The 20,884-nt window shown below is 62.7% G+C and overlaps 1 protein-coding gene across 2 annotated transcripts; it reads right to left on the bottom strand.

Annotated features, from left to right (window-relative positions):
• Nucleotides 1–1,540: 1,540 nt before the first annotated feature.
• GPT (glutamic--pyruvic transaminase) lies at nucleotides 1,541–20,670 on the bottom strand. Of its 2 annotated transcripts, XM_065832663.2 has the most exons (12): nucleotides 20,554–20,670; nucleotides 17,490–17,655; nucleotides 13,727–13,816; nucleotides 13,538–13,646; nucleotides 13,331–13,461; nucleotides 10,252–10,495; nucleotides 7,450–7,529; nucleotides 7,234–7,370; nucleotides 4,723–4,897; nucleotides 3,702–3,857; nucleotides 2,200–2,312; nucleotides 1,541–1,949 (listed from the first exon to the last, which is right to left on the bottom strand). In XM_065832663.2, exons 2-12 carry the CDS (start codon nucleotides 17,649–17,651, stop codon nucleotides 1,859–1,861), a joined length of 1,488 nt encoding a protein of 495 aa, XP_065688735.1. In that variant the 5' UTR covers nucleotides 17,652–17,655; nucleotides 20,554–20,670; the 3' UTR covers nucleotides 1,541–1,858. The 2 variants fall into 2 exon arrangements, with proteins under 2 accessions (XP_065688735.1, XP_065688733.2); XM_065832661.2 differs by lacking the exon at nucleotides 20,554–20,670 and having other exon boundaries at nucleotides 17,490–18,659.
• Between the last annotated feature and the right edge of the window lie 214 nt (nucleotides 20,671–20,884).

The following is a 20,884-nucleotide window of genomic DNA, read 5'->3' as shown; positions in this document are numbered from 1 at the left end:
TGCCCTTTGTGCCGTCTCTTGTGCCACCACCGGCGCGGTGACACCATGGCCACGTCTCTGTGTCACCCCCTTGTGACCCTGCGGTGGTGGAAGAGGGTGAGGGGCAGTACCATGTGTCCCCAGGATGCCACATGTCCCCAGGGTGTCCCACGCCATGGGGTTCCCCACGTTCCCTCGGTGTCCAATGTCCCTGGGAAGTCCTGTGTCCCCAAGATGTCCCATGTCCCCAGGATGCCCTGGACTCCCATGGTGTCCCATGTCCCCAGGTGTCCCCACAATCCCATGCTGTCCCTGGGGTGGCTCCTATCCCCAAGATGTCCCATGTCCCCAAGATGTCCTGTACTTGCACTGTGTCCCATGTCCCCAGGACACCCCATAGTCCCTGAGTTGTCCCATGTCCCCAGAATGTCCCATACTATGGGGTTCCCCACGCTCCCATGGTGCCCATTGTCCCTGGGAAGTCCTGTGTCCCCAAGATGTCCCACGTCCCCAAAATGCCCTGGACTCCCATGATGTCCCATGTCCCCAGGTGTCCCCACAATCCCATGCTGTCCCTGGGATGGCTCCTATCCCCAGGATGTCCCATGTCCCCAAGATGTCCTGTACTCGCACTGTGTCCCATGTCCCCAGGACACCTCATAGTCCCTGGGCTGTCCCACGTCCCCATGGTGTCCCATCTCCCATTGGTGTCCCATCTCCCTGGCTTGTCCCATGTCCCCAGGACACCCCACATCACAGGGCTCCCCACACTGTCCCTTATCCCTGGGATGGCTCCTGTCCCCAGCATTTCCCATGTCCCCAAGATGTCCCATGTCCACAAGATGCCCCGGACTGCCATGGTGTCCCATGTCCCCAGGACACCTCATAGTCCCTGGGCTGTCCCATGTCCCCAGAATGTCCCATACTACAGGGTTCCCCACACTCCCTCAGTGTCCAATGTCCCTGCAAAGCCCCGTGTCCCCAGGATGTCCCAAGTCCCCAAAATGTCCCGGAATCCATGGTGTCCCATCTCCCATGGTGTCCCATGTCCCCAGCTGTCCCCACAATCCCATGCTGTCCCAGGATGTCCCATGTCCCCAAGATGTCCTGTATTCACACAACGTCCCATGTCCCCAGAACACCTCATAGTCCCTGGGCTGTCCCACGTCCCCAAGATGTCCCATGTCCCCACGGTGTCCTATCTCCCATAGTGTCCCATCTCCCTGGGTTGTCCCATGTCACCAGGACACCCCACACCCCCACGCTGTCCCATGTCCCTGGGGTGGCTCCTATCCTCAGGATGTCCCCAAGATGTCCCCAGGATGTCCCATTCTGGGGTGGCCGGTTGAGGTTGGCCAAGGGGGACGTCCCAGGCGGCGGCACTGGGAGAAGGTTTGGCCAGAAGAGCTGGTTGGGGACCACTGGGTTTGGCCACCAGGAGGTGGTTGGGGACAATGGGACAATAGGACAGTGTGGGGCTTTGTGAGCACCCGTGTGTCCCCCCCAGGTTGTCACTGCTGGGGTGGAGGTGACACCCATGGGCGACACACAACCCAACCCAGCTGGTCACTACCCGTTTATTACTGGGGTTCCTGAGGGGTGAGCTGGCCCTGCCCGTTGTCCCCATGTCACCCCCCCCACCAGGGGACATGGGGACAGCGGGGAGGGGACCAGCCCGGGGATGTGACGTGTTCCTCGTGTCCCCAACGTGAAGGCACCATGAGGTTGAAGGCACTTGGAGACGACCCAGGGCAGGGTCCCGGCCCGCGGCACCCGGTGGGAGTGTGGGGTGGGGGGTGCGGGTGGGTGCTGGTGGGGAGGGGGGGGGAAGTGGGTGCCAGAGGGTGGGGGGGTGATGGGGGGGGGGGGGGCGCTGTAATTAGGAGAACTCCTTGACGAACTCGGTGTAGAAGCTGCTGAGCTTCTCCAGCAGGACCTTCAGCTTCTCGGTGGGTGGGAGGATGGTCATCCTGGGAGGGGGATGGGGGACAAGGGGGTTGTCACCATAATTTGGGGGGCGTACACCCCCACAACCCCCCCTGAACCCCACAGCTCCATCTCCGCCCCCCAACAAGCCCCTCAACACCCAACCCATTGACCACCCAAGACTTTGCGTCTTCCAGCACCCACCAATGGGGAGTGGGGGTCTGGGGGGGGTCCAGCCCCACTTCTCCAGCTGTGACCCCCAATTCCAGCCCGTCCCCGCCCCCCAGCACCCACCGGAAGTGGAAGGTGCCCTCGCGCTGCCCGAAGCCGCTGCCCGGCACCACGCAGATCCCCGTCTCCTCCAGCAGCCTCATGCAGAAGAACATGTCGGGGGCTTGACCCCTCTCCTGTGGGGCAGGGACGGGGGTCAGCGCCCCCCACGGCCGGGCATGGGGTGTCCGGACCCACCGATGGGGCAGGATGAGCCCCATGGGTCTCCAAAGGGGGTGGTGAGCAGCCAACTGATCCAGAACCACATGGACCAGGACTCAACCTTCCCAGCCCCACGTAGACCAGGGTTCGCCACATCCAGCCCCACATGGACCAGAACTCATCACATCCAGCCCCACATAGACCAGAACTCATCATGTCCAGCCCTACATGGATCAGGATTCACCATGTCCAGCCCCACATGGACCAGAACTCATCATGTCCAGCCCCACACAGACCAGGATTCATCATGTCCAGCCCCACATGGACCTGGAATCATCACGTCCAGCCCCACACAGACCAGGATTCGCCAAGTTCAACCCCACATAGACCAGAACTCATCAAGTCCAGCCCCACATGGACCAGAACTCATCACATCCAGCCCCACATAGACCAGAGCTCATCAACTCCAGCCCCACATGGACCAGGATTCATCACATCCAGCCCCACATAGACCAGAACTCATCAATTCCAGCCCCACATAGACCAGAACTCACCTAGTCCAGCCCCACATAGACCATAACTCATCATGTCCAGTCCCACATAGACCAGAATTCATCATATCCAGCCCCACATGGACCAGAACTCATCAAGTCCAGCCCCACATAGACCAGAACTCACCGAGTCCAGCCCCACATGGATCAGGATTCACCATATCCAGGCTCACATGGACCAGAACTCATCATGTCCAGCCCCCCATCATAGACCAGAACTCATTATATCCAGCCCCACATGGACCTGGAATCATCATGTCCAGCCCCACATAGACCAGAACTCACCAAGTCCAGCCCCACATGGATCAGGATTCACCATGTCCAGCTCCACATGGACCAGAACTCATCAAGTCCAGCTCCACATGGACCAGAACTCATATCCAGCCCCACATGGACCTGGAATCATCATGTCCAGCCCCACATAGACCAGAACTCATCACATCCAGCCCCACATGGATCAGGATTCATCACGTCCAGCCCCACATAGACCAGAACTCATCACGTCCAGTCCCACATAGACCAGGACTCATCAGGTCCTGCCCCACATGGACCAGGATTCATCATGTCCAGCTCCACATAGACCAGAACCCATCATGTCCAGCCCCACATGGACCAGAACTCATCACGTCCATCCCCACATGGAACAGAACTCATCACGTCCAGTCCCACATGGACCAGGATTCATCAAGTCCAGCTCCACATGGACCAGGATTCACCATGCCCAGCTCCACATGGCCCAGGATTCACCATGCCCAGCCCCATATGGACCAGGCTGGATCCTGCCCAGCCCCACAGGGCCCAGCCCCACAGCACCTTGGCGGTGGCGATGGCGCGGGGCGGCAGGTCGATGCGGGGGAAGGAGTACATGGCCCCTTGGACGGGGTTGCAGTGGATGCCGGGGGTCTTGTTGAAGATCTCCTGGGTGAGCTGGGCCTTGTGGGCCAGGGTGCTGAGCACGGCCTTCTTCTCCTGCGGGACAGGGACAGCCCGTCCCACCCCATCCACGGCTCCCCGGTGCATCCTCAGCCAGCCCATCCCACCCCATCCCATCACACGCCATCCCATCCAATCCCAACGCATCCTCATCCATCCCATCCCGTCGTGTCCCCTTCCCCATCCCATCCCATTCCCATCCCATTCCCATCCCATTCCCATCCCATTCTCATTCCATTCCTATCCCATTCCCATCCCTCCCATCCATCCCATCCCATTCCCATCCCATTTCATCCATCCCATCCCATTCCCATCCCATCCCATTCCCATCCCATCCCGTTCCCATCCCATTTCATTCATCCCATCCCATTCCCATCCCATCCCATCCCATCCCATTGTGTCCCCTTCCCCATCCCATCCCATCCCATCCCATCCCATCCCATCCCATTGTGTCCCCTTCCCCATCCCATCCCATCCCATCCCATCCCATCCCATCCCATCCCATTGTGTCCCTTTCCCCAACCCATCCCATTCCCATCCCATCTCATCCATCCCATCCCATTCCCATTCCATCCCATCCCGTTCCCATCCCATTTCATTCATCCCATCCCATTCCCATCCCATCCCATCCCATCCCATCCCATCGTGTCCCCTTCCCCACCCCATCCCATCCCATCCCATCCATTCCACCCCAATCATCTCATCCCATCCATCCCATCCCATCCCATCCCTCCCATCCCACCCCATCCCATCCCATCCATCCCATCCCATCCCATCCCTCCCATCCCATCCCATCCCATCCATCCCATCCATCCCATCCCATCCCATCCCAACCCTCCCATCCCACCCCCACACCCTCCCATCCATCCCACCCCATTCCCCACCCCACCCCGTCCCTCACAGCCATGAATGTCTCGTATGAAGGTTCTCCAGGTTGTGGTGGGTCCACGAGGGCACCCAGGACGATCTGCCCAGACACGGGTGGGCACAGCCGCACCGACACCAGCTTGACCAACTGCTCCTTCACCTCGGGGTCCATGTTTATCACCTCCACATACCCTCCACGGAAACCGCACCTGGCACCAACACGGCCCGTGGTCGCACCACCCACAGGGTGGGGGATGTAGGGACACACGGGTGGGGACACCAGAAGGGACCCACTCATGAATTGGGACCCGTGGATAGGGTGGGATGGATTAGGAGGAGACCTGGACAGCGATCCACAGGCAGCACCCATGCAGCCATGATGGGAACCCATGGATGAAGTCCATGGTGAGAGCCCCTGGACAAGAACCTACAGAGATGGACCCACAGATGGGACCTATGGATGGGTTCTGTGATAGGAACCCATGGACAGGAACCTACAGTGAGAGACCCACAGGTGGGAACCATGGATGAGATCCATGGTGGGAAACCATGGATGAAGTCCATGGTGGGAACCCATGGACAAGAACCTACAGAGATGGACCCACAGATTGGACCTATGGATGGGTTCCGTGATAGGAACCCATGGACAGGAACCTACAGAGAGAGACCCACGGGTGGGAGCCATGGATGAGGTCCATGGTGGGAAACCATGGATGAAGTCCATGGTGGGAACCCGTGGACAAGAACCTACAGAGATGGACCCACAGATGGGACCTATGGATGGGTTCTGTGATAGGAACCCATGGACAGGAACCTACAGAGAGAGACCCACGGGTGGGAGCCACGGATGAGGTCCATGGTGGGAACTCATGAATGAAGTCCATGGTGGGAACCCGTGGACAAGAACCTACAGAGATGGACCCACAGATGGGACCTATGGATGGGTTCTGTGATAGGAACCCATGGACAGGAACCTACAGAGAGAGACCCACGGGTGGGAGCCACGGATGAGGTCCATGGTGGGAACTCATGAATGAAGTCCATGGTGGGAACCCATGGACAAGAACATACAGAGATGGACCCACAGATGGGACCTATGGATGGGTTCCATGATAGGAACCCATGGACAGGAACCTACAGAGAGAGACCCACAGGTGGGAGCCACGGATGAGGTCCATGGTGGGAACTCATGAATGAAGTTCGTGGTGGGAACCCATGGACAAGAACCTACAGAGATGGACCCACAGATGGGACCTATGGATGGGTTCCATGATAGGAACCCATGGACAGGAACCTACAGAGAGAGACCCACAGGTGGGACCCATGGGTGGCATCCATGATTGGCACCCATGGACGGGAATCTACAGAAATGGACACATAGATGGGACCTATGGATGGGGTCCATGGTGGGAACCAATGGACAACGAGCCACCAGGCTGTAGCATCTGTCCTCTGACATCCACAAAGTCGTGTCATGTTGTCCCCACAGGGTCATGGCATCACCATCCCCACCCTTGGGTTGTAGCATCATCTCCACCCTAGGGGTTCATCAGGTTGGAGTATCTCCAGCTCCTCTCCTAGGACTCATGGGGTGGTGGCATCGCCATCTCCACCCTTGGACCCATGAGGTGGTGGCATCACCAGTTCCACCCCAGGAGATCCATGGGGTGGTGTCATCACCATCTCAGAGCCATGGCATCCATGAGGTGGTGGCATCACCATCTCCACCCCAGGAGATCCATGGGGTGGTAGCATCACCATCCCAAACCCATGATATCCATGGGGTGGCGGCATCACCATCCCAAACCCACAGCATCTATAAGCTGGTGGCATCACCACCTGCACCCCAGGAGATCCATGGGGTGGTAGCATCACCATCCCAAACCCATGGTATCCATGGGGTGGCAGCATCACCATCCCAAACCCACAGCATCTATAAGCTGGTAGCATCACCATCCACATCCTAGGACTCATGGGGTGGTGGCATCACCACCTGCACCCCAGGAGATCCATGGGGTGGTGGCATCACCATCCCAAACCAATGGTATCCTTGAGGTGGTGGCATCACCATCCCAGGAGATCCATATGGTGGTGGCATCACAGTCCCAAACCCATGGCATCCATGGGGTGGTAGCATCACCATCTCAAACCCATGGTATCCAGGAGGTGGTGGCATCAAAGTCTCCACCCTTGGAGCCATGGGGTGGTGGCATCACCATCTCCACCCCAAGAGATCCATGAGCTGGTTGACATCACCATCTCAAACCCATGGTATCCATGAGGTGGTGGCATCACAGTCTCCACCCTTGGAGCCATGGGGTGGTGGCATCACTATCTCAAACTCATGGTATCCATGAGGTGGTGGCATCACCATCTCCACCCTTGGAACCATGGGGTGGTGGCATCATCTCCACCCTCGCCACCCATGGGGCTGCATCATCTCCATCCCATGTCAGTGACATCCTTACAACCCATGGGACCGTGACCACCCACCCCTGGGGTGACAGTGGCCGGGGGGCTGGAACAAGCAGGTGGTGGGACTCACTCTCCCATGAAGCCCTTGGAGATGGAGTGGAAGGAGGCCAGCTCCACTGTCTTTGAGTAGGGCGGTCCCATCTCGCTCAGAACCTTCTTGAAGGAGTAGAAAGCCGAGCCCTCGGCATAGATGTTGTCTTGGTACACCTGGGGGTGGAGGAGGGGGTGTCACCCGGACGCCGGGGTCCTCCCTAGGTGGTGGGGATACCCCACAGGTCCCACCCACCTCGTCGGCCATAAGGAAGAGGTTCTCCTCATAGGCGAACTTGATGACGTCCTCGATGCACTGGCGGCTCTGGACCTGGCCTGGGGGGACACGGCATCAGGGGACATCGTGGTGCTGGCGCTGGGGGTCCCAGTCCCGGTACTGGTTGGGTTTTGGGGTTCCTGGTCCCAGTCCCAGTAGAGCACTGGGGGTCCCAGTACTGATACCAGTAGACTATTTGGGGTACCAGCCTCAACACTGGTTGGGTTTTGGGGGTCGTGGTCCCAACCCCAGTACCAGTAGAGCACTGGGAGGTCCCAGCCCCAGCACTGGTTGGGTTTTGGGTGCCCAGTGTTGGTACTGGTTGTGTTTTGGGGGCCCTGGTCCCAACTCCAGTACCAGTAGAAAACTGGGGGTCCCAGCCATGGTACTGGTTGGGGTTTAAGGGTCCTGGTCCCAACCCCAGTACCAGCAGAGCACTGGGGGGCCCAGCCCTGGTACTGGTTGGGTTTTGGGAGTCCTGGTCCCAACCCCAGTACCAGTAGAGCACTGGGGGTCCCAACCCCAGCACTGGTTGGGTTTTGGGGGTCCTGGTCCCAATCCCAGTACCAGTAGAGCACTGGGAGGTCTCAGCCCTGGTACTGGTTGGGTTTTGGGTGCCCAGTGCTGGTACTGGTTGGGTTTTGGGTGTCCTGGTCCCAACCCCAGTACCAGCAGAGCACTGGGGGTCTCAGTCCAACCCCAGGGTCCCAGTCCAATCACAGAATCCCAGTCTGTCAGGTCCCAGTCTAGTCTTGGTTTCATGGCTTCAAATTCAGGGTCGCACTTTTAAACCTGGGGTCCCAGTTCCAGTCTAAGAGTCCTAGTCCAGCCCTGGGTCCCCAGTCAAGTCTTGGGGTCCCAGTCAAGCCCCATTGCACCACCCCAGGGCCCCATCCCAGCCCTGGCATCACCCACTTGGGGGTCCTATCCCTGCACCAGGGTCCCAGCCCATCCCCGGGGATCCAGTCCAGTCTTGGGGTCTCAGCCCAGTCTTGGGGTCCCAGTCCAGCCCTGGTATCCCAGCTCTGGGATCATCCCTGGGTTCCATCCCATCTCTGGGGTCCCAGCCTAGTCTTGGGCTCCCAGTCCAGCCCAGAGTCCCATCCCAGCCCTGGAATCACCCCTGGGGTCCCAGCCCATCTCTGGGGTCCCATCCCAGTCTTGGGGTCCTAGTCCAGCCCCATCATCACATCCCATCCATGGGATCACCCCTGGGTTCCCACCCCATCCTGGGGTCCTAGTCCAGCCCCCATGTCCCAGCCCAGCGCTGGGATTGCCCCTGGGGTCCCATCTCATTCCTGGGGTCCTACCCCATCCCTGGGGTCCCAGCCCATCCCTGGGGTCCCATCCCAGTCTTGGGGTCCCAGTCCAGTCTTGGGGTCCTAGTCCAGCTCCACAGTCCCATTCCAGCCCTGGGGTCCCACCCCCATCTTGGGGTCCCAGTCCAGCCCCAGAGTCCCATCCCATCCGCAGGATCACCCCTGGGCTCCCATCCCATCCCTGGGGTCCCATCCCAGTCTTCAGGTCCCATGACAGTTTTGGGGTCCCAGTCCAGCCCAGAGTCCCAACCCAGCCCTGGCATCACCCCTGGGGTCCCACCCCATCCCTGGGGTACCATCCCAGTCTTGGGGTCCCAGTCCAGCCACAGGATCCCATCCCAGCCCTGGGATCGCCCCTGGGGTCCCAACCCAGTCTTGGGGTCCCAGTCCAGCCCAGAGTCCCATCCCAGCCCTGGGATCACCCCTGGGGTCCCATCCCATCCCTGGGGTACCATCCCAGTCTTGGGGTCCCAGTCCAGCCACAGGGTCCCATCCCAGTCCTGGGATCGCCCCTGGGGTCCCAGCCCAGTCTTGGGGTCCCAGTCCAGCCCAGAGTCCCATTCCAGCCCTGGGATCACCCCTGGGCTCCCATCCCATCCCTGGGGTCTCATCCCAGTCTTGAGGTCCCATAACAGTCTTGGGGTCCCAGTCCAGCCCAGAGTCCCAACCCAGCCCTGGGATCACCCCTGGGGTCCCATCCAATCCCATCCCTGGGGTCCCACCCCCGTCTTGGGGTCCCAGTCCAGCCCCAGAATCCCATCCCATCCGTGGGATCACCCCTGGGGTTCCCACCCCATCCTGGGGTCCCAGTCCAGCCCCACAGTCCCATCCCATCCCTGGGATCACCCCTGGGGTCCCAGCCTATCTCTAGGGTCCCATCTCATTCCTGAGATCGCACGCCAGTCTTGGGGTCCCAGTCCAGCCCCACAGTCCCATCCCAGCCCTGGGATTGCCCTTGGGGTCCCATCCCATCCCTGGGGTCCCATCCCATCCCTGAAGTCCCATCCAATCTCATCCCTGGGGTCCCAGCCCATCCCTGGGATCCCATCCCATCCCTGAAGTCCCATCCAATCTCATCCCTGGGGTCCCAGCCCATCCCTGGGATCCCATCCCATCCCTGAAGTCCCATCCAATCTCATCCCTGGGGTCCCAGCCCATCCCTGGGATCCCATCCCATCCCTGAAGTCCCATCCAATCCCATCTCTGGGGTCCCAGCCCATCCCTGGGATCCCATCCCATCCCTGAAGTCCCATCCAATCTCATCCCTGGGGTCCCAGCCCATCCCTGGGATCCCATCCCATCCCTGAAGTCCCATCCAATCCCATCCCTGGGGTCCCAGCCCATCCCTGGGGTCCCATCCCATCCCTGAAGTCCCATCCAATCCCATCTCTGGGGTCCCATCCTATCCCTGGGGTCCCATCCCATCCCCCAGGTCCCACCCTGGGGTGTCCCCGTGCGGTACCGGTGGGGTTGCCGGGGTTGATGATGCAGAGGACGCGGGGACAGCAGTGCTGCCGTGCCTTTGTCAGCACACGGCGCAGCTCGGCCACCTCCAGCGCCCAGCACTGCTCCTCGGCCAGGTAGTACCCCAGCTGCACGGCGTCGAGCTCGGCGACGGTGGCCGAGTACAGCGGGTACTGCGGGATGGGCACCAGCACCCCCGTGCGCGACGTCCCGGAGCCTGACACCAGCAGCTTCAGGATTTGCTGCGGGGACAGCGCGGGGACAGCGTGGTGAGGGACAGGATGGTGTGGGTATGGGGACAGGGTGGGGACAGGGGTGGTGTGGGCATGGGGACAATATGGGGACAGCATGCTGTGGGCATGGGGACAGTGCGGGGACAGGGTGGTGAGGGGCCAGGGTGCTGTGGGCATGGGGACAACATGGGGACAGGGTGGTGAGGGACAGGGTGCTGTGGGTATGGGGACAGTATGGGGACAGGGTGGTGAGGGACTGGGTGGTGTGGGCATGGGGACAGGGTGGGGACAGGGATGGTGTGGGCATGGGGACAATATGGGAACAGGGACAGTGTGGGCATGGGGACAATGAGGGGACAGGGTGGTGAGGGGACAGGATGGTGTGGGCGTGGGAACAGGGACAGTGTGGGCATGGGGACAATGAGGGGACAGGGTGGTGAGGGGACAGGATGGTGTGGGCGTGGGAACAGGGACAGTGTGGGCATGGGGACAATGAGGGGACAGGGTGGTGAGGGGACAGGATGGTGTGGGCGTGGGGACAGGGGTGGTGTGGGCATGGGGACAATATGGGAACAGGGACAGTGTGGGCATGGGGACAATGCGGGGACAGGGTGGTGAGGGACAGGGTGCTGTGGGCATGGGGACAGGGTGGGGATGGGGTGGTGTGGGCATGGGGACAATATGGGGGCAGCATGCTGTGGGCATGGGGACAGTGTGGGAACAGGGTGGTGAGGGGACAGGGTGCTGTGGGCATGGGGACAGTGTGGGAACAGGGTGGTGAGGGGACAGGGTGCTGTGGGCATGGGGACAATATGGGGACAGGGTGGTGAGGGACAGGGTGCTGTGGGTATGGGGACAGTATGGGGACAGGGATGGTGAGGCACAGCGTGCTGTGGGCACGGGGACAGTATGGGGACAGGGATGGTGTGGGCATGGGGACAATATGGGGACAGGGACAGCATGCTGTGGGCACGGGGACAGTATGGGGACAGGGTGGTGAGGGGACAGCATGATGTGGGCATGGGGACAGTGCGGGGACAGGGTGGTGAGGGACAGGATGGTGTGGGCATGGGGACAGTGCAGGGACAGGGGTGGTGTGGGCATGGGGATAATATGGGGACAGCATGCTGTGGGCATGGGGACAGTGCGGGGACAGGGCGGTGAGGGGACAGGGTGTTGTGGGCATGGGGACAATATGGGGACAGGGACAGTGTGGGCATGGGGACAATGAGGGGACAGGGTGGTGTTGGTATGGGGACAATATGGGGACAGGGTTGGTGTGGGGACAGGGTGTTGTGGGCATGGGGACAATATGGGGACAGGGACAGTGTGGGCACGGGGACAATGAGGGGACAGGGTGGTGAGGTGACGGCATTGTGGGCATGGGGACAATATGGAGACAGGATGCTGTGGGCATGGGGACAGTGTGGGGACAGGGATGGTGTGGGCATGGGGACAATATGGGGACAGGGACAGTGTGGGCATGGGGACAGTGTGGGGACAGGGATGGTGTGGGCATGGGGACAATGAGGGGACAGGGACAGTGTGGGCATGGGGACAATGAGGGGACAGGGTGGTGGTGGCATGGGGACAATATGGGGACAGGATGGTCTGGGCATGGGGATGATATGGGGACAGGGTTGGTGTGGGCATGGGGACAATAGGGGGACAGGGACAGTGTGGGCATGGCAACAGTGTGGGGACAGGATGGTCTGGGCATGGGGACGATATGGGGACAGGGTGCTGTGGGCATGGGGACAATATGGGGACAGGGACAGTGCGGGCATGGGGACAATGAGGGGACAGGATGCTATGGGCACGGGGACCATGTAGGGACAGGGGTGCTGTGGGCACGGGGACAGTGTGGTGTGGGGACAAGACGGTGTGGGCTTGGGGACAGCAAGGGGGTGTGGGTGTGGGGACAGGGGGGACAGAGGGGGACAGAATGGTGTGGGTATGGGAACAATATGTGGACAGGATGGTGTGGGAATGGGGACAGGGACAGTGTAGCATGGGGATAATATGGGGACAGGCTTGATTTGGGCATGGGGACAATGTGGGGACGGGGTGGTGAGGGGACAGGATGGCGTGGGCATGGGGACAATGAGGGGACATGATGGTGTGGGCAAGGGGATGGCGTGGGGACAAAGTGGTATGGGGACAGTCAGGGGATGGGGAGTGTGGGCATGGGGACAAGATGGGGGCAGGGTTGGTGTGGGCATGGGGACAAGATGGGGACAAGATGGTATGGGGATAGGGGGTTGTGGGCATGGGGACAGGGATGGTGTGGCGTGGGGACAATATGGGGACAGGATGGTGTGGAAATGGGGACAGTGGGATGTGGGCATGGGGACAATGACAGTGTGGCATGGGGACAATATTGGGACAGGGGGGTGTAGGCACAGGGTTGATGGGGACAGTGAGGGGCCAGGGATGACGGGGGCACTGGGGTGGCACGGGGACTGCATGGCCATAGGGACATTATGGGGACAGCATGACCATAGGGACATTATGGGGACAAGGTGGCCATAGGGACATTATGGGCACACCGCGGCCATAGGGACGTCCCAGGGACAGGGACAGCGTGGGAAGAGCCTGGTGCCAGCAGCGCTGGGGGCAGGGAGCTGGCACAGTCCCCAGGGAGGCGTGGGGACACCGGGCAGCCATGGGGACAGCAGGGGACACATCGTCCCCGACGCCACCAACCCCCCCTCCCCAAACCTTGGCACCGCTGCCAACCGCGGCACAAAGGTCCCTTTGTGGGGACCCGCCGTGGGAACGGCCGGCGGGTGGCACGGGGCCCGGGCCCCGAGTGACACCGGGGACAGTCCCACGTCCCCGTACCACGATGGCGTCGCTGGCGCCGGTGGCCAGGAAGACGTTCTGGGGGTCGGCGGCGACGCCGTCGCGCTGCTGCAGGAACCGCGCCACGTGCTGCCGCACCAGCTCGATGCCGGGGCTGGCGCTGTAGGCACCTGGGGACACCGAGGTGACATCAGGGGGTCCCGGGAGGGGACGCCGGGGGTGGCTCGCGTCCCCCGGGGCGCTCACCGGCGCTCTGGCCGCCGCAGGCCGCCAGCAGCCGCTTGGCCCGGTCCTTGGCGTCCGACGGGATGGATTTGTCGTTCAGGAGCTCCGGGTACACGCACAGGGCTGTCACCTGGGGGTTGGGGACACTGGATCAGCGCCGGATGCCTGGGTCCCCTCCCGGTCCCCGTTGTCACCCCCCCGCCTCGGTACCTGGCGGAGGAAGGTGATGGGTTTCTGGCCCATGGCGTGGGCGTCACCGATGTTGGCCTTGATCACCTCGGTGAAGGGCTTGGAGGCACCCTGAGGGGACAGGGACAGCGGTGGGGACACGGACGGGGACAGGGGACAGTGGTGGGGATGGAGTTGGGGACAGGGACAGCAGTGGGGACACGGATGGGGATGGGGATGGGGATGGGGATGGGGATGGGGATGGGGATGGGGATGGGGATGGGGACAGGGATGGTGACAGGTTGGGGACAGGGACAGCAGTGGAGACAGGGATGAGGATGGGGACAGGGACAACAGTGGGGACAGGGATGGGGATGGGGATGGGGATGGGGATGGGGATGGGGATGGGGACAGGGGGCAGTGGTGGGGACGGGGACAGGGACAAGGATGGGGACAGGAGACAGGGACGGGGACAAGGATGGGGACAGGGACAGCGGCAGGGACAGGGAGAAGGGTGGGGACAGGGGACAGTGGTAGGGACAGGGACAAGGATGGGGACAGGGGACAGGGATGGGGACAAGGATGGGGACAAGGACAGCGGTGGGGACAGGGACGGGGATGGGGACATGGATGGGGACAGGGGACAGCAGTGGGGATGGGGATGGGGACAGGGGACAGCGGTGGGGACAGGGATGGGAATGGGGACATGGATGGGGACAGGGGACAGCAGTGGGGATGGGGATGGGGACAGGGGACAGTGGTGGGGACAGGGACGGGGATGGGGACAGGGGACAGCGGTGGAGACAGGGATGGGAATGGGGACATGGATGGGGACAGGGGACAGCAGTGGGGACAGGGATGGGGACAGGGGACAGTGGTGGGGACAGGGATGGGGACAGGGATGGGGATGGGGACGGGACAGCAGTGGGGACAGGGGACAGCGGTGGGGACAGGGATGGGAATGGGGACATGGATGGGGATAGGGGACAGTAGTGGGGACAGGGATGGGGACAGGGATGGGGATGGGGACAGGGGACAGTGGTGGGGACAGGGACGGAAATGGGGACAAGGATGGGGACAGGGGACAGCAGTGGCTACAGGGATGGGGACAGAGACAAGGATGGGGAGAGGGGACAGCAGTGATGGGGACAGACAGTGATGGGGACAAAGCCAATGATGGGGACAGGGACAGAAGTGGGGCCAGGATCAGGGACAGGGGACAGGGACAGAGCCAGGGATGTGGATGACGGGGACAGGGGTAAGGACAGGGACAGAGACAGGGACAATGATGGGGACAGGGACAGGGAAAAGGATGGGGAGAGGGATGGGGACAAGGACGGGGATGGGTATAGGGACAGATATGGGGACAGGGACAGCAATGGGGACAGGATCAGAGACAGGGGACAGGGTCAGGGAAGGGCACAGGGACAGAGTTAGGGACATGGATGATGGGGACAGGGGACAGGAATGGGGACAGGGGACATGGATATGGACAGGGACGGTGTCAGGGACAATGATGGGGACAGGACTGGGGACAGGGATGGGGACAAGAGACAGAGAACAGGGACAGGGGACAGGGATGGGGACAAGAATGGGGATGGGGACAGTGGAAGGGATGGGGACAGGGGACAAGGTCAGGGATGGGGACAGGGACACAATGGGGACAGGGATGGGGACAAGGGACAGAGGTCAGGATCGAGCCCCCCCACACCCATAGATGTCACCGCTGTGCCAGGGGTGACACGAGCAGTGGGGTGACATCCCCCCCAAACCAAGGTCCTGCCATCACCCCAGTGTCCCCTACCCCCGGAGTGTAGGGACACGTGGGGACAATGGGGATGCAGGGACAGTGTGGGGGTGGCCGAGATATGGGGACACCGGGGACAACGGGGATGTGGGGACAGCAGGGGGTTGGCTGAGATATGGGGACACCGGGGACAATGGGGATGTGGGGACAGTGCGAGGAGTGGTTGAGATATGGGGACAACTGGGATGTGGGGACAGTGTGGACAAGTGGTGACAGTTGGGGACACTAGGACAGGCAGGGGACACCTCCCACCCAGCTCTGGACTTTGGTCACCTCCGCTGAGGCCGGACTCTGTCCCCAGCTGCCACCACCACCCTTGTCACACATGGGGTGGGGAGTGAGGGACACAGGGACACCCTTGGGGACACCTTGGTGTCCCCAAAGGTGGCATCTTGGGTTGCTTGGTGACCCCCCTTGTTGTCCCCAAGGGTGTCACCCACCCCCACCCATGGGACACCCCACCCCCCACCCAGGGGACCCACCCGGTCCCAGTCCCACGGTGACCATGGGAAGGTCCCCAGGTGTGTGTGGTGACAAGGGGGGGGGACACCCGGGGGAAGTGGGGGGGGGAATCTGTGGGGTCCCAGTTTGGGGGTTCCAGGGTTTGGGGGGGGTCCCAGATTTAGGGGTGTCGGGGGGGGGAAGTCCTGGTTGGGGGGGTCCTCAGGTTTTGGGGTGCCCAAAGGGGATCCCCGTTTTGGGAGTGTCCCCATTGGGGGGATCCCATTTTGGGGGATCTTGTTCTTGAGGTCCCAGTTTGGGGGCGTCCCTGTTTGGGGGGGTCCGGCTCTTGTGGTCCCGGTTTGGGGGTATCCCTGTTTGGGGGTGTCCCTGTTTGGGGGGGTCCGGTTCTGGGGGTCCTGTTCTGGGGGTGTCCCGGTTTGGGGGTGTCCCTGTTTGGAGGTTCCCATTCTAGGGGTCCCATTTTGGGATGTTCCTGTTTGGGGGGGTTCAGTTCTGGGGGTCCCATCTTGGGGGTGTCCTGTTCCAGGGGTTCCCGTTTTGGGGGGGGTCCCATTCTTGTGGTCCCGGTTTGGGGGTGTCCCTGTTTGGGGGGGTCCAGTTCTGGGGGCCCAGTTCGGTGGGTTCCCATTTTGGGGGTGCCCCTTTTTGGAGGGTCCGGTTCTGAGAGTCCCATTTTGGGGGTGCCCGGAGGAAGGGGGGGGTGTCCTATTTTGGGGGGGTCCCGTTCTTGTGGTCCCAGTTTGGGGGTGTCCCTGTTTGGGGGGGTCTGGTTTTGGGGGTCCCGGTTTGGAGGTTCTTGTTCTGGGGGTCCCGGTTTGGGGGGGTCCCTGTTTGGAGAGTCCGGCTTTGAGAGTCCCGTTTTGGGGGTGCCTGGAGGAAGGGGGGGGGTGTCCCATTTTGGGGTGTCCCGTTCTGGGGGTTCTCGTTTTGGGGGGGTCCCATTCTTGTGGTCCCAGTTTGGGGATGTCCCTGTTTGGGGGGGTCCGGTTCTGGGGGTCCCTTTCTTGTGGTCCCGGTTTGGGGGTGTCCCTGTTTGGGGGGGTCCGGTTCTGGGGTCCCTTTCTTGTGGTCCCGGTTTGGGGATGTCCCTGTTTGGGGGGGTCCGGTTTTGGGGGTCCCTTTCTTGTGGTCCCGGTTTGGGGATGTCCGTGTTTTAGGGGGTCCCGTTTTGGGGTGTCCCGTTCTGGGGGTCCCGTTTTGGGGATGCCCCGTTCTTATGGTCCCGGTTTGGGGATGTCCCCGTTTGGGGGGTCCGGTTCTGGGGGTCCCGGTTTGGGGGTTCCCATTCCGGGGGTGTCCCGGTTTGGGGATGTCCCATTCCAGGGGTTCCCTTTTTGGGGGGGTCCCATTCTTGAGGTCCCGGTTTGGGGATGTCCCATTCCAGGGATTCCCTTTTCGGGGGGGGGGTCCCATTCTTGTAGTCCCGGTTTGGAGGGTGTCCCGTTCCGGGGGTTCCCTTTTTGGGGATGTCCCGTTCTGGGTGTCCCGTTTTGGGGGTGTCCCGTTTTGGGGGGTGTCCCGTTCCGGGGGTACCTGCTGCAGCTCCCTCTCCAGCTGCATGGCTCGGGTGACGATGGGGCCCCGCACGGCGTATTCCACCCTCCGCACCGCCGGGTTCATGGTCCGGGAGGTCAGCACCGGCCCCCGGCCCCCCCCGGGCCCCGAACCCGCAGCCGCCGCCGCCGCCGCCGCCATGACCCTGCGGGGCCGGAGCCGCCTGAACGCCCGCGAACAGACCCCCCCCATCCGGCACCGCCCCGGGCAACGGGCACCGGGAACCGGCAAACGGCACCGCGACCGCCTCGGCGAACGGGCACCGGGAACCGGCACCGGGGACCGGCACCGGGACCGCCCCGGCCAACGGGCACCGGGAACCGGCACCGGCAAGCGGGGACCGGCACCGGGACCGCCCCGGTGAATGGGCACCGGGAACCGGCACCGGCAAGCGGGCACCGGCACCGGGACCGCCCCGGCCAACGAGCACCGGGGACCGGCACCGGCAAGCGGGGACCGGCACCGGGACCGCCCCGGTGAATGGGCACCGGGAACCGGCACCGGCAAACGGGGACCGGCACCGGCAAGCGGTGACCGGCACCGGGACCGCCCCGGCCAACGGGCACCGGGAACCGGCACCGGCAAGCGGGGACCGGCACCGCCACCCGCAACGGAACCGCCCCCGGCAACCGGCACCGGGCGCGGAACCGCCCCAGGCAACGGGGACCGGCAACCGGCACCGGGACCGCCCCGGCGAACGGGCACCGGGAACCGGCACCGGCAAGCGGGGACCGGCACCGGGACCGCGCCGGTGGATGGGCACGGGGAAGCGGCACCGGCAACCGGCACCGGGCGCGGGAGCGCAACGGGCAACGGGCACCGGCAACCGGCACCGGGCGCGGGAGCGCAACGGGCAACGGGCTCCGGCAGCTGCACCGGTAACGGAGCCGCCGCGGGGGCAGCGGGTGCGGGAAGCGGCGCGGGGCGGCGGGACAACGGGCACCGAGCGCTGGAAGCGGCGGCAACGGGAACGGGGAGTTCAGAGCGGGCAGCGGGTGTTGGGACCGGGAACTGGGGCCGGGCACCGGGCAGGGAAACCGGGCGGTGAAACCGGGAACCCGGAGCGGGCACCGGGCGTTGAAAGAGAAACCGAGCGGCGGGTACCGGCACCGGGCACCGAGACCGAGCCCCGGGTGCTGGCACCGGCATGGAAACCGGGAGCGGGCACTGAAACCGGGCAGCGGGGGCTCGGGAGCAGCGCGGTCCCCGCGGTTCCCGTCCCGTCCCCCCCGCAGCCCCGGGACCGGGACCCGCCCGCCCCTCCTCGGTGTCCCCCCCACGGAGGGTCCTGTCCCACGGCTGGGGACATGGGGACACGGGCCCATGGGGGACACAGGGGACAGGGACATGGGGGTCACGGGGGACACGGGACAAGAGCGATACAGGGATGTTTGGGACATGCGGACACGGGGTGAAAGGGACAAGGGGGACATGTGGGATATGGGACCATGGGGGACACAGGGGACAAGGACATGGGGATGTGGGGACACAGGGATATGGGGGATGGGGGGACATGGGGCGCATGGCGACGTGGGGACATGGGGCGCATGGGGATGTGGGGACACAGGACATGAGACACAGGGACATGGGGACACAGGACCACGGGGGACATGTAGGACATGGGGACAGGGGGGACATGAGACACAGGGACATGGGGACACAGGACTACGGGGGACATGGGGACAGGGGGACATGGGACACAGGGACATGGGGACACAGGACCATGGGGGACATGGAGGACATGGGGACAGAGGGGACATGGGACACAGGGGCCATGTAGACATGGGGACATGGGACACGAGGGACATTAGGACATGGGACGCACATGGGAACAGTGGGGGCACAGGGGACACGGGCCGATGTGGGACATAGAGGACAAGGGACACGGGGACATGTGGACACGGGACACGAGGGACATTGGGACACGGAGCACTCGGGACTCAACAGGGGGACGTGACACATGGAACATAGTGACAGGGGGACATGCAGGTTGTGGGGACACAGGGACAGTCCCCCAGTGTCCCCCAGTGTCCCCAGTGCCACCCAGTGTCCCCTACCCCCCCCGCCCCCCCGGCCCCACTGACCCGCGACTCTTCATGGGCCCCAGTGCCCGCAGCGCCCCCTACCGGTCGCAACGGCCACCCCGCGCCGGCCCCGCCCCCTCTCCCAGACCAATCCGCGTGCAGAGCGCTCGTCCCGCCCACCCCGGCCCCGCCCACCCGAAGCCGATTGGCTGCAGCTGCTGCCAAGGCGGGAGGGGTCAATGTGGGGGGAGCGAAGCGCTATAGGGGGCCCTATAGACACCCCTATATAAGGTGTCCTATAGATACCCCCTATATGGGGTGCCCCATAGACACCCCCTCCTATAGGGCGCCCTATAGACATCTCTGTATAGGGTGTCCTATACATACCCCGTGCTATAGGGCACCCTATAGACAAACCTACATATGGTGCCTTATAGACACACCCTATATGGGGTGCCCTATAGACACTCACTATATAGGGTGCCCTATAGACACACCCTGCCATAGGATGCCCCATAGACACCCCCTGTACAGGGTTCCCTATAGACACCCCTATATAGAGCGCCCTATAGTTACTCCCTATATAGGGCACCCTATAGACACCCCTATAGCGGGTGCCCTATATACAGCCCTGCTATAGAGTGCTTCATAGACACTCCCCCATATAGTGTGTCCTACAGACACCCCCTATATAGGGTGCCCCATAGACACCCACTCCTATAGGGTGCCCTATAGATACTCCCTATATAGGGTGCCCTATAGACACCCCTATATAGGGCACCCTATAGACAACCCTATATCGGGTGCCCTATATACACCCCTGCTATAGGGTGCTCCATAGACACTCCCCCTATACAGTGCGTCCTACAGACACCCCCTATATAGGATGCCCCATAACCAACCCCCCCTACATGTGGCACCCCATAGCGAACCCCCCCCATCCCTGCCCCACGGGGCAGCACCAATCACCCCCCCACACCCCACAGCGCCGTGGGGCTGAGCCCCCCATAGCCGCTCACCTGCGTCCGTGGGGCAGCCGGGAGGGGACGGGGGACACCGGGGGTGTCACCGCGGCGCTCGTGACCTATTGTCGGCTCCCAAAATATCACCACACCCCCCCCCCCCCCCCATAGAAAACCCCGTGGGGCGCAGCGCCGTGGGGCGGGGACTTAGGGGGCCGGGGCGGGGGGGCCAAGACGGGGCTATTTTTAGGGCGTCTTGAACAGGTGACAGCGCGCGGCAGCTGGTGACGCGGGGACAAGGGACGTGGCGACCCCCCCGTGCCGGGCGCAACGGAACCGGAGCTGCGACCCCGAGCAGAAAGAACAACAAAAATAACAATAAAAGCCA

Source organism: Patagioenas fasciata, chromosome 2 (assembly GCF_037038585.1).
Source record: "Patagioenas fasciata isolate bPatFas1 chromosome 2, bPatFas1.hap1, whole genome shotgun sequence".
Lineage (NCBI taxonomy): Eukaryota > Metazoa > Chordata > Aves > Columbiformes > Columbidae > Patagioenas > Patagioenas fasciata.
Note: the sequence above shows the minus strand (reverse complement) of the source record. Positions and strands in the feature narration are given on the sequence as shown.

What these genes read in the sequence shown, in the direction of transcription:
- GPT (XM_065832661.2), bottom strand. Translation starts at nt 18,659, where the DNA reads ATGCCGGTGCCAGCACCCGGGGCTCGGTCTCGGTGCCCGGTGCCGGTA. An exon ending in CTGCGGCGGCCAGAGCGCCG is followed by an intron (nt 13,462 to 13,537) that starts GTGAGCGCCCCG and finishes CGGTGTCCCCAG; the next exon opens with GTGCCTACAGCGCCAGCCCC. An exon ending in GCGCCATCGCCACCGCCAAG is followed by an intron (nt 2,313 to 3,701) that starts GTGCTGTGGGGC and finishes CCTGCCCCACAG; the next exon opens with GAGAGGGGTCAAGCCCCCGA.